Raw genomic sequence first — 13,599 nt, 5'->3', positions numbered from 1 at the left:
CTAGGTTGGCACAGTAAAGAAGTTGTAGACTTGTTCTGGAGTATGGCATGTTTCACTTCTGGTGAGGAAGAGTCATACTTTGCACTACTTGAACTTATATGTATTCTTTTTTTGGCTACCATGCTTACCATCAGGTTGTTGTCGATTGCTCTGGTATGAAAACTCCTTGAATTCTTTACATTTGGATATGTTTATTTTCCCTTGTTGTCTGACCTCTTCCCTCTCTCTGGAAGTTGTGACCTCGAATCTTCCTCTTGTCCAACATATAGAATCCCATCCTTTGGATATTTGTAGCATCTGGTGTCCTTGTTATTCTCAATATTAGGGTAGTTGTGACATCTCTTGGTTCATATTTTTCAATCTATCTGGTGTTGCAGGGGAGGTAGCATAAGGTGGACCTGCGGTTGTTGTTGGTGGAGCTGCAACTTATGTTGGTTTGGTATTTGTGGACTGTGTGCATATTTCTCCTGAGGTTATAGTAGTTGAAGTAGTATATATATTGTTTTTGGAGGACTTAGAGGACCACATTTTAGAATAGGAGTTGATGTCACTGTGATTATTCTCGAAATGTATCTTCATATAATATGGTGAGAGGATGGTGATGAGGTGGTTAAGTGCATATTTTATGGGCTTATACATATTCAAAAATTACATGAGGTTCCTCTCCAATTGACATCGTTGTTGTTTGATTTTGGGAGTCGTTGTTATTCTTTTGTTCTTGTTGGTGTTGAGGTGTGGTGGTGCCCATATGGTGGACTTGCTAGTTTAGGGTGATGGTGTTGTTGTTAATTTAATTTCGTTATGGTTGCTTGAAGGTTTTGATAGTGGATCTTCTCTGTTACAATCTACGACTCTACTTCGATCGACAATTGTGTTAAAAGGTGGTGGCCACAATTGTCTTTTTGTCGATCATCAGAGTTTTTTTTCCAGTGGTGTAAATCTTGTATCCCCTCACTTTTCGAAGAATATACTAGAGACTTTCAGACTCTTTCTGGACTTTTCCATTTTTGGTTTCTATATCTGATTATTTCTTCTTCTGGAGAGACGTAGGCAGTAAATGTTCGTGTCATATACAAAATTCTCACTCTTGGTCGAATCTCTGGCTTGGATCTCTTGGGGGTGAGATCAGTTGTATTGATCGGTATTTGTTTTTCCTATAGCATCTCACCAGAGTCCCTGTGTTGTCATTCCTTCTAGGTTTCTCCTTTTCATTAAATTTTCTCTCTAGTGTGGGTAGTAGTTGGGTTTTGCAGGAAGTCGTAGATGGTTGTGGCACGACATCTTTTACTTCCCCGAGAAATCCTCTCTTTCTTGCTGGATTTCCTTGGATAATTTTCCCGTTGGTGTGTACTCTCTACATTAATTTTCCTGGATGTGAGGTCATTTGTTTGGTGCAAAGTTGATCTCTTCAATTTAAATATTCTAACTCTGTATCCCCACATGGATCATTACTTGACTTTCCTAGACTCTGACATGGAGGCACATGAGGCTTTCATACGAGCCACTGTGGAGGATGAACAGGCTTGGACCAAATTTCCACGCACAAAGTATTTGACGGGCATGTTGAATGCGCATGAACATCCGGTGGAGAACCCTTCTGTCCCGGTGACACATAATGTCAAAAACATTTCCCATCCTAATCTTGCATGTTCACGTCACAGAAGAGCTCGAAGGAAGGATTGTAAAGCTATACCCCTTAATTTTGAGATCAAATTACTTAGTTTTGGATACAACGTCCTTAGGGACAAGGTCACCAGTGTGCATAAGTGCGACCTGTTGTCAAGGTTAATCCTCTCTATGGACAGAGATGATCCTTCTACCCCAATGAGTGGGTCTAGCGACTGAAGTAACAATCAACTAGACATCTTCCTAGGTTATAATTGAAAAGAAGAACGAAAGAGATAGCCTACCTCGTTCTGATGCTATTCTGGTTTCCTTTGTTGAGGGCCTCGAATCGCTTGTGTCACGGACTTGTTCTTGCTTCTCTCAGTGTTTATGTACCTACACAAGTGATAGAGGAACAACAAAGCATGCCAAAACTAATAGCAAATCCAATAACAACCTACTTAATTGATCAAGGAATGTCAAACCAAATAATACATGACATATATATTTTGGGAAGATGAACCAACAGTTGTATATTATTAGGAAATAAAGGGAAGATTACAACCAAAGCCTTGATGTTGAAAGGCTCTCCTTGAGTGGTATTCGAAGTCCAAGCCAAAAACTCTCCAAGCACTCCTTCTCCAAGTCTAATGAATAGCCTCTAGGCACAAGCTTAGCATAAGGGTGCAAATAGACATAGACTAACCAACCTCTAACCTAACCAACCATTTGGGAATGGGAGAGGATGAATTTATAGGTTGGGAAAGGGAGTTAGGACCTCTCCAAAGATAGGATTAGGCCCTCATCTCAAGGAGGTAGCTCATAGGGATAAGACCAAGAGGCCAAGTTGGGATAATTTGACCTCATCTACGCCGAACAACCTCCAGCTCGCCGCTCTGGAAGCTTCTAGATCACGAAGCTTCTCATCCTCTTTGGGAAAATTGCCTTTTTGGGATCATCGCGAGTATACAAGTAAACAGAGCAATGCCATCGTGGGTCAAGTATAGTGCAACATGCGATCATTGCGGTTTTTTACTTCATAAGAGTGATAGGTATCAAAATTAGGGTTTTATAGCTATTTTTTCAGGGGAAATCTCAAGGCATTTTCCAATCAATGTTCTAGGGAGGATATAAGTTGCATATCTGAATAAGTACACTGCATGATGGTCATGTTTTGGGAACTTCAGGGTGTCACAGGGAAGTGCAGGAGGTGTGAAAAAAAATTGTGTAACACGCCCTTGTGGGCAAATGGATATTCTCTGAGCCTTCTGAGTTGGATATGAAAAGCTGGGTTAAGAAGTGTTGGGCTCTATTGTTAGGATATTCACTGAAGGTCAATATCCTTATGAATGCTTGGTTCAATATGCATTTCTTGCACATGGACGACGATGAGAAAAATTTGAATATCCCTTGAGTTAGGGGAAGGAGCTTCTTGCAATTACACAAGTGGTATATCGGCTTCAATCCCCTTCTTGATATGCCTAGAACCACATAGTATGGGTAAAACTATCGGGGCTTCCATTGGAATTTTGGACTCGGACGACATTGATGGAGATAGGTAATTCCATTGGTCATTTCATATATCTCAATCCGAGGGTGATGGGTGCACGAGACAAGCAAGTGGCCTGGATTTTGGTAGAGGTTAGATTCTCTAGGGGTCTCCCTGAAAATTTCGATTTTGCTTAGGGTCCATTGCGGATTCATCAAAGATTGGATTATTGGGGCATACCCTTCAGGTGCCTTTTATGTCATCATACTGACCATTTGATGAATATATGCCCTAACAGGAGAAGATCTTATCAGGGACGCTTTACTTGTTCGGATAAGCCACGACATATGGATATAGTTGATATTGACACTGTAGAAAAAGGTAACTCTTATGCTCAACTTGATTCTCATCAGATTATTGTCTCATTCTCTTCTCTGAACATTTCTTCTCCATCTCCATCCCTAGTGGGAGTGGCTGATGTTCCGACTTTTGAGAATCCCCCTCCTCTTACAACATTAGCTGGAATATCGAATGGTCCTATGGTCTTGTGTTGTGATTCCCCCATTCTTGATGTATTTCCCCCCTCTTTGAACAATCTTCCTCTGAATTATTCCATATCGACGAATCCCCATACTTGCGACCCTTTACCTTCCCATGCTCCTGATACCTCGCCCTCTATGCCTCCATTAGAATTTTCCCTTTCCCTGCCCCCTTTGTGCCCTGACGACCTAGATCTGATTTCTTCTCCTCATAACACAGTCGGAAGTGATATCGATTTCCTTGTTCTCAACTTAGCCATGGAGCTGAAGACTTTGACCATTCTTAAGCATGGTACCCCCGCTTCTTCTCCTCACATCAGCCTAGGATCCGCTATGAATATCACAGCTAGAAAGACCCGAAAAAAAGGTAGGAGACATTTTCGTGGTCATCTAGCTTCACGACTTGCTCTTTTTGATGACTCCGCTGGATTATTTGGTGTTCCCATCATATCTTCTTCTGATTCATAGGTGCTTAGAGTTGTGAAGCCCGCTCAGGGGACTCCATGTTGAATATCCTTTCTATGAATATTCGGGGTTCGGGAAACCACTCCAAACTATTGAGTATTTGACATGTGATTCGGGACTCTTGACCTTTTATTGTTCTCGTTCAAGAAACTCATGTTGATTCGTCTCATGCCATTTCTTATTTCAGAGCAATTTTCCCTTCGCGGCACATTGTTGGAGTTATTTCTTCTAGTTCTTCGAGTGGTCTTATAGCCATGTGGGATCCTCACCGAGCATATTTTCATGCTTTTAGTTTTTTTGCAGGCATCCTTTTGTCTAGACATATCATAGGAACACCTTGTCATATACATCTGCTTAATATATATGCTCCATGTCATAATTGTTCAGCTTTCTCAGACCAGATTCAACAATGCAATCTTATTAAGATCAGTGGATTTATCATTGCTGGTGATTTGAATGTCACTCTCATGGCACAAGAATCTTGGGGAAAGAACAATAGGCTAGATCCACTTGTGGATCGTCTATACAATATTTTTGCTAATCATAATTTGGTGGACATATGCCCTTGCCCGCTTACCCCCACATCGAATAATCAAAGAGTGGGTGAAGAACATGTTGGGTAGCCTCTGGACCGATCCTTGGTATAAGAAAATCTGATAGAGAGCCTCGGTAATTTGAAGTCTAGTGTATACAATACATACATATATGATCATCTGCCCATTATTCTCCAGTGGAGGATGGAGAATATCTGTCGAGGATTACCCTTCAAATTCTATGGAGTTTGGCTTGAAGATAAATATTATAATGTGTTGGTGAAGTCCTCTTGGACATAGATGAATGCCTGTGGGATGTATCTGCCATGTAGACCATTATGAAAAATATCAACATCATAAAAATTCGAACAAGGACATAGGAAAGAATTAAAAAACAAGGGTTGATATCGAAATTACAGAAGATCACTTGTGACATGTCTAGTTTTGGCAGAGCCTTTGGAAAAAAGATCCAACTCGAGGAGGAATTTGGATCATCTAAAATTGCTAGAAGACGGGAAGAATGAGATCCTAACATTCAGGAATGCAAACTGGAGGAAGTTCAAAGAGCAGAGTGATATGGTTATGTGAGGGAGACTGTAACACTAAGTTTTTCACAGGTTCACTAATCATTGGAAAACATATTAACGCTATTTGGAACATTTATTCGTCGGATGGAGGGAATCAAAACACACTACTCTGAGATACAAGTCGAGGCTGTGAAATTTTCGTTTTCGAACAGTTCTATAAGGCCGAGGAAGATGTGGATTACGAGGATCAGATATGGCATTGGAATTGTATCTAAAAAAGTTTGATGATAATGCAAATGAGGATATTTACCGCCTGTTTAATATAGAGGAAATATCTTTGGTACTTGAGTCTTTTGCAAAGACAAAAGCCCGGGACCATATGGATAGATAGTGGAGTTTTTCATACACTTTTTCGAACTGATGGGAAAAAATCTCATGGAGATTGTGCAAAAGGCTAGGACTCGGTCGGTAAGATTATTGGTGCCATAAATTCAACATTTTTAGCTCTCATCCCGAAGTCATATTCCCCTAAAAATTTATGGGACTACAAACCTATCTCACTATGCAACATTCTTTACAAGCTTATTTCTAAAGTATCATTGCAATGCGCATCAATAAGGTATTATCTTTGCATATATCTCTAGAACAATTTTGTTTTTTAAATGATCTCTAGATTCATGATGCAATTGCAACATCACAAGAATATATCCATTTTATCCATTCATGTAAGAAGGAGGCGGTGGTGATGAAAATCGACCTACACAAGGCATATGATAGTGTGGATTGGTCATATATTAGGCTCATTCTCTATAAGATTGGTCTTCGGTCTCATAATGTGGAGTGGATAATGGCCTGTATTACTTCATTTTGTTTTTTTGTTCTGAACAATGGTCTTCCCTCCACCCTTTTTCGGGGTGGGCAGAGGACTTAGACAGTGGTGTTCTCTTTCCCCCTTAATCTTTATTCTTTTTATGGATGGTCTTAGTTTTAGAATCAAAGAGGCACGATCTCGTAGTCTATTTCAGGGTTTACATATATCTAGACAGGTCAACATCACTCACTTGTTTTTTGTTGATGATATACTAACCTTTGGCATTATATCTAGATCTTAGTGGTCTGCATTGCACTGTATATTTCTCAGATATGGAGCGGCCTCCAGGGTCCTTGCAAATGGTAACAAATCTATGCTATATTTCTCTTCTGGAGACCATTGGACATTGAATACATTGCAGGCATATTCGGTGTTCAGATAGCCCCAATGGAAGGAATCACCTACCTAGGTTATAAGCTCAAGCCCAATAACTACATAATCAAATATGGATGGTTGACAAATATAAGAGGAAATTGAACAACATGGCACATAGATTTCTCACTTTAGGTGGAAAATATATTCTTGTTCAAACGGTTATTGCAACATATATCTATATTTTGGGCACACTTATTCATGATCCCTTCTTCCATTGCCTCAAATATTAAGTTTATCATAACCATCTTCCTCTGGTTTGGGGTGGGAACTACTACAAATTATCATCTTTGTAGGTGGGCCGATTTGTCTATTCCAAAGGAATTCGGTGGTTGGGGGTTTGAGAACATAAAAACTTTTGGATATACATTGTTGATTAAATCTTTCTGGAGGGCCATGAATGGACAGGGGGTCTAGCATGTTATCATTAGGGAAAAATATATGAGAAATTTTGATATTGAGAAGTTGTACATAGATAATAATCCCATCAAAACAAAAGGATCAATGATATGGAGGAGCTTCATTAAAATACTCCATTGGTGGCATAGGAGGATGGCTTGGGATTTTGTTAATGGCAGGAAATATTGATTGGGACAGACAACATAAAAGGTATGAGTTGTGATAGGAATATACATGGACATACTTTGAACATCATACATAAAAGAGGATACATATTCCTATATCAAGCAATAAAGCGGGTGGCATGAGGGATGCCCTATATGGAAAGTGGCAACAAATATGGGACTAGAGGGACAAAGTGCAATTGAATGGCAAGGTTATACTACTAGCGTTAATCAAACATGCCTCTATTTCAGTTAACAAGGATACAACATCACATGGAATGGGAGATTACATAAACAAGCTCCTATTGTGGTTGATTCATACCTATTCTACATAAGGCAGAGTTTAGATTTACAACATACATCTTGGTTCTATAAGATATGGAAGTTGTGTATCCCCTTAAAAAATATTCTATTTTCCTGGCTTTGTGTGGAAAAAACATTCTTACATGTTCTACCTCTTGAAGAGAGGTTTCTCGGGTCCCCGGTTATTGTATTTTCTGCAGGGAGTCTATCGAATCAAGTAATCATTTTTCTATATGTGCCCATCCACACATTTTGTTTGATGTCATATTCCACAAGCCCTCAGCCTTCCCTTAGCTGGGCATCTAATTTCGAATAGAGTATTAATATATGGTTTTCTAGGAATGGTAAATATAAGGAGTTTCCTCTTTTCATAATATGGGAAATATGGACAGCCCGAAATCATTTTATTTTTGATGTGGAAAGTCGGTTGATACATCTCAAATATGCCACAGGTATTTATCTTGGATGTCAACTCTCTCACAAGAGACTGATATTCCTAAAAACACATACAACCGCATAGTCCCTCTGACTTTTTGCATTCCAGCTGGATGCTTTGATGGTGCCGCACAATTGGGCATGTGCAGTTGTGGAGCATTACTTAAGACTAATGGAGGCTCTCAGTGTAATATTTCATGGAATGGAGGACCAGGCACCAATACTAGAGCAGAAATAATTGCATTATGGGGATTACTCGGTTCGCGAAAGAGAAGCAAATACATAGTATCCACATACATAAGAATACAAATCTCTTATTGAAGGAATACAGGGACATGCATATTTTGATCCTCCCACTTTCACTAGTTGGATCAACCGATCAAAAATATCCTGGGCTCCCTCACAGACTTCACAATAAATCATATATACAGGGAAGTCAACTTGGAAGCTAACAAATTGTCCAAGAAGGACTTGGAGGACATATGGAGTCATGAAGTTCAAATACACAAGTGATAATGTCATCAATGAGGAAGGTCTAATCACGCTATCGTAATATCATTGCTCTTTTTCTATTGTGTGACTTTCGTAAGTTGAATCATATACAAATGTTAGGATGATGTTTTAGAAATCTTTTTTTGCAATGTTTTTTTCACTTGAAACATTACAAGATTGAGATGTTTTTTTGGATCATGTCTAGAAAGGATTTTATTTTGGCATGTAGACAACATGATTTATATTTCTAAATCTTTCTTATGCCGTAAAGATGGACAAATTCCTAACAAATGTACCAGTCTTTATCCATGTTAATATAAAACCATTGTTTTTTTCTATTGAGAAAAAAATACAAAAAATAAAAAGAAAACAAAACGCTTTCACTTTCACTTCTAGTCAATTAACTGTGTCAAAACCACTTGCTTTCAATTTCCAAAGGATAATTGAAGTAGATTATCCAACTTGTTCGCAAATAAATAAATATCAACTACCGTGTAGCTTTCACTCTGGTAGATAAACAATTTGGTTAAACCACTTAACTTGCTCTCATTTTGTGGGACAATAACACTTTAAAGTTGTTATAATTCATTCTTGCCACAATGTGTTTGGGTATTGTGACAATTCATAAAAACTTGTACTTTTAACATTACTATTTAATATTTTTTAAAGTTGTTATAAATCATTCTTGCCACAATGTGTTTGGACACTATGAGAATTCATAAAAAACTTGTACTTTTAACATTAATACTTAAATATTTATATCATTTTATTGTATCATAAATATGTTTTATGAATTAAAAACAAATCTATTTTTAATTGTTTTTTTAATTTTTATTCATGTTTTTATGAATAAAGAGTATACATTTTGTCAATTGAGATTATTTAAAGTAGTTGGGTAGAATCATTGTTTCTTCCCCACCCATGGATTACGATTAATTGTTTTTAAATTTTTATTCATGTTTTATTGATAAATAGCATACATTTTTCCAATTGAGGTTATTCTAAGTAGTTGGGTAGAATCGTTGTTATCTTCCACACCCAGGTTTAAATTTGTATTAGTGACATGATGAACTATAATGCCTTGATAGTTATCATTGTAATGGCTTTATGCTATAAATATTATTGTATTGGTTTTGACTCTTATGAACTCTTAAAATATATCTTTGCGCTGACCTATTATCAAAAACCTTACTCTAGCTCTCTCACTAACTAAAAGATTTAACTACATCTCAATTTTTACCATATTTATTTCGCTGTAAGATTCACTACCACGTTTATCCCCTCTTTAGTGTCTGATTTGTTTGGCCATTAGCATACATGGTTGCCCCGAGAATGGTCACCAATGAGTTTTAGGAGATAGTTGAATAATAAAGACAATTGTGATTCTATTGGTTTATTCTTTTATTAGGCAATAAGAAATAAATTAAATAAAAAATAAAAATAAAAATTTAATGATTTTATTTAAAAAATATTCCTAATATGTATATAAGTATTTTTGTTTATAAATTAATTAGGTGTAGGTTAAATAATTAAATTATAAGAATGAAATTGTCTTTCAAAAAATAGTAGAGCCAGATTTCTCTATTATAGCGGCTAGGGTTCATCCTTAGCTAGTTGTTTTTCCTTCCTCTCACAGCGATTTGCAGATGGTGGATTTACTGACATCCATGGCAATTGGAAACTCGATCTCTTTTATGTCTCCATCCTTTGTTATGCTCCTATCCTTAGTGTTTCCTTCAATGACAACTGGAATTGTTAAGTCCTCGCCCTCAATTAGGAGATGAGCCCGCCCTTCTCCATGGTGTAGCCTCGTTTTTGTCCTCTACTACAAACAATCTCGCTGCAAAATGTGTTGCTTTGCCCTCGGCGTTCATGTCAATTGGCTTGAATACGCCCTCTATGTTCATGTCAGTTGGCTTGAATACGCCCTCTGCTTTAGAAAATGCTAAAAAGAGTGTCACTCATTCCTCAAACCCGGTGGGCTCACGACATGTTGTGTATCCCTTGTCTTTTCATGATATTGTAAATTATGCAACTGACATTCCTTTCTTAGGGTCGTTAATTCACGAAGCCCCTTTATTGGAGGTTCCTTTGGTGGTTGAAGCATTCAAAGAAGCAAAGTAGATCTTCACTCCTAGATTTCAGAGCAATGGAAACCACTTATCTCTGATGAGCCAAATATCTATCCTCTGGCCAAAGGGTTTTTTGTATTAGTCTTTGATAAAGATAAAGATCGAGAGTTGATATCTGATTCTGGTCTATGGTTCTGGGGAAGTGCAGGGTTGTCTATGCAACCCTGGTCCCCTTTTTCGAACCCCTTTCAGCATCAATTTATACATCCGCATTTGGTTAAGTATTCTTATTCTTCCTTTGCATCTGTGGAATCTTTGTTCAATGAAAGTTATAGGAAATGATTTAGGTAGATTTTATTGTCGTAGTGATGATACAAAACAATACTTGAAACCCACATATGCTCGCATTTGTGTGGAGATGGACTTTAGCAAAGGATTTCCTGCATAAATCAATCTGATAGGTCCAAATTATCTATGGGTGCAAAACCTGGATTGTGAAAATAAGACTTTCCGTTGTAGAGCTTGCTACAAAAGATGGCATTCCTTCAAAAATTGTCTCAAAGCAGGGAAGATCGAATCTAAGAAAAATAGCCGCAAATCAAGATGATGGAAAAGTGCTAAGTGAGAACATTATACGATCTTTAAAGAAGAAATCCCCCAAATCTCAGCAATGAGGTAAATCAACAAGAGACATTATAACCCGAGAAAGACCCCCATCAGGTACATGCAAAGTCAGCAGCAAGTTGTTGAAGAATGTAACTAGGTTTGGTCTTCATAAACTATATTTGAATGTATTTATCAAAAGAAAGAAAAATAATTTTATTATTATTATTATTGTGACTTATTAAAGCATGGATTTCATGCTTGGGTCATCATGTTTTAGTTCAAAGTCTCCATTGAGGACTTCTAGGATTTATTCTGAGTCATTAGAGTCATTGTCCATTTAAAGAGACCCTTCTTGGGCTTTTGAATCATGTAAAAAGATTTATTATTGAGTCAAATAAGGTATTTGTCACCTCCACACCAAGTCGGCCTCAAGGAGATCAAGTCGGCCTCAAACAGAGTAATTTGACCTCACCAAAAGCCTATATATTGAAGCAATTCGAATTCATTTGGAGCATCTCACTCACAAGTTCGATATCTAAGAGGAATAGCAGAAAAAGTGTGAAGTTATTGGAAGAAGGAAGATCAAAGTTTCTGGGTTTGTCTCTCTCTCACTTGTGTGGATTTACTGGGATATTTGCTGGAAGGACGAAGATATTGTTGGGTCGAAGTTGTTGTTGGGCTAACTGTTGGATCGAAGTTGTTGTTGGACTAACTGTTGGGTCGAAGTTGTCGTTGGATCGAAGTTTTGTTGCTACTACAAGTTGTTACTGCTAGGTCGAAGTTATTATTGAAAGGGTTATAATCTACAGAAAGAAGAAAAGGTTGACTTGGTGCGGAGAAAGTCTGTGTCTTGGTCAAGAGTCTTGAAAATCTTGTGAAGTTATTAAGGAAGAGTTGTTGACTAGGTTTTCCCTAGATAGGGGTTTCTCCCTGGCTATCCGCCTACATTTGGTGCTTGTGATCCTTGTGCTATTGTTTTGGTAATTGCTTGATGAACTAAAGATAAGAGAGGAACATAAGAAAACATAAGAATATCTCAAGTAATTATCAATGTAAAGAAAAAAAAAATTGCCTTTCTGATTTTCTAACATGATTTTAGAACTAAAGTGAAGAAGGGAAAAAGGCAGCGCAAAGATCTATTGAAAGGAGAATAAGGTGTTCTAAGAAGCTTTGAATAAGGGTCATCAAAAAGAACATATAAGAAGTCAAGTCTATCATCTTCAAGGACAATGCCTAACTCAATGAAGGGAGAAAACAAACTACAAGGAGCTTCTAACTACAGGGCTTGGAAGAAGAGAATAGGTCTCATCTTTGAAAAGAATAAAGTTTTGGATATAGTCAAAAGAAAGGAAAAGAAGCCTACTAATGAGTCAAGTGATGCAGAAATGGAAAAGTTTAGGGAAACAGAAATATTGACCATGACACTAATGGTAGATGGAATAAAGGATAACCTCATCCCCTATATATCCAACATAGACTCTGCTCAAGAAATGTATGAGGCATTATCAAAATTATTCACTATCAAGAATCTTGGTCAAATAGCAAGTCTTAAAAATGAACTAAAATCTATAAAGATGACAAAGGAAGACATTGTGGCATCTTTCTTTGTGAGAATAGCCAGATTAAGAGATGAACTCCAAGCAATTGATGAGATAGTACCAAAGAAGGAACTTGTAATCACTGCACTTCTAGGTTTACCAACATCATGGAGTGCCTTCTCATCAAGTCTCAACAGCTGGAAGGAGACTCCTACATTTGAACAACTATGGAATGCTTGCAGTCAAGAAGAAGTTAGGATTTCTCTAGTAAGCAACAAAGAGAATGAAGAAGAAAAAGTTTCAACTACCTACTTCGCTCATCACAAAAACAAAGGACCATTCAAGAAGTCTAAAGGGCCTATAAGGAAGATATACCTATCCAAAATTAAATGCTACAATTATCACACGATGGGTCACTATAAAAGTGATTGTCTTGAGAATCCGAGAAATAAGAGAAGAGAAAGGATCTATGCAAATGTTGTTGATGAAGGATCTCCAAAAAAGCACAAAACTGAAGAATCGGAAATAAAGGACTTATACTACTAAGTCCCTCTACTCTAAGTTTTTGAAATTGCTTTGTACTTTGATTTCTAGAACTTATAGGTTTAACATTCTTCGAAAAGACATTGTTGAAATGTTTTGCTAAAGTTATAGTTATCCTCGAGATTCAATTAAGAGGGAGCCCTCACCACTTTCAAAGATAAGTATCTTACTCTTTGTATTATCTTTTATATTTGGTTTTCCTTTTCTTATCTATATGTGTTTATACTAGATGCTAATAACATTTCTTTTATATTTTCCTTGTTTAGGAAAAGCTTGTTGATATGCTCAAAGGCTATGAAGATCTCACAAGAAAAAGCATTGGAATTGATGTCTTGTAGGTTTGTCTTACTCAAAGGTATGTCTTAAACTATAAGTTTTGTTTCTCTTCGTGATAAAGGTATATTCATTCATTTTAAGGAATCTGCTTTACATTACTAACAAGTGTTATGTCTAGGACCTTTGAATCATAGAGATTCTTGTTTGGGAGATTAATCATTAGATTGAATCTACCCTCATTAAAATCATTATGTTTGTGGAACCCTAATAGGTTCTCTATAAAACCCTAACCTAAGGGTATGTCAATGCTAATGTGAAAAACCCTAGTCTACTTAGGGTTACTAATAAAATCTACAAAATATTATTCTTT

General features: G+C 37.2%; 1 protein-coding gene across 1 annotated transcript in view; it reads left to right on the top strand.

Annotated features, from left to right (window-relative positions):
- LOC149217680 (crocetin glucosyltransferase 3-like) overlaps positions 1–13,291 on the top strand; it is a 34,531-nt gene extending 21,240 nt beyond the window's left edge. Inside the window, exon 4 of the mRNA XM_089390324.1 lies at positions 13,220–13,291. Within this exon, the coding sequence (XP_089246450.1) occupies positions 13,220–13,291 (72 nt within the window). The remainder of the gene's footprint in view (positions 1–13,219) is intronic.
- Positions 13,292–13,599: the final 308 nt, after the last annotated feature.

The sequence above is a fragment of the Pinus tabuliformis genome, chromosome 1_1 (assembly GCF_031772625.1).
Source record: "Pinus tabuliformis cultivar Carrire ecotype Pingquan chromosome 1_1, CPIR1, whole genome shotgun sequence".
Taxonomy (NCBI): domain Eukaryota; kingdom Viridiplantae; phylum Streptophyta; class Pinopsida; order Pinales; family Pinaceae; genus Pinus; species Pinus tabuliformis.
Note: the sequence above shows the minus strand (reverse complement) of the source record. Positions and strands in the feature narration are given on the sequence as shown.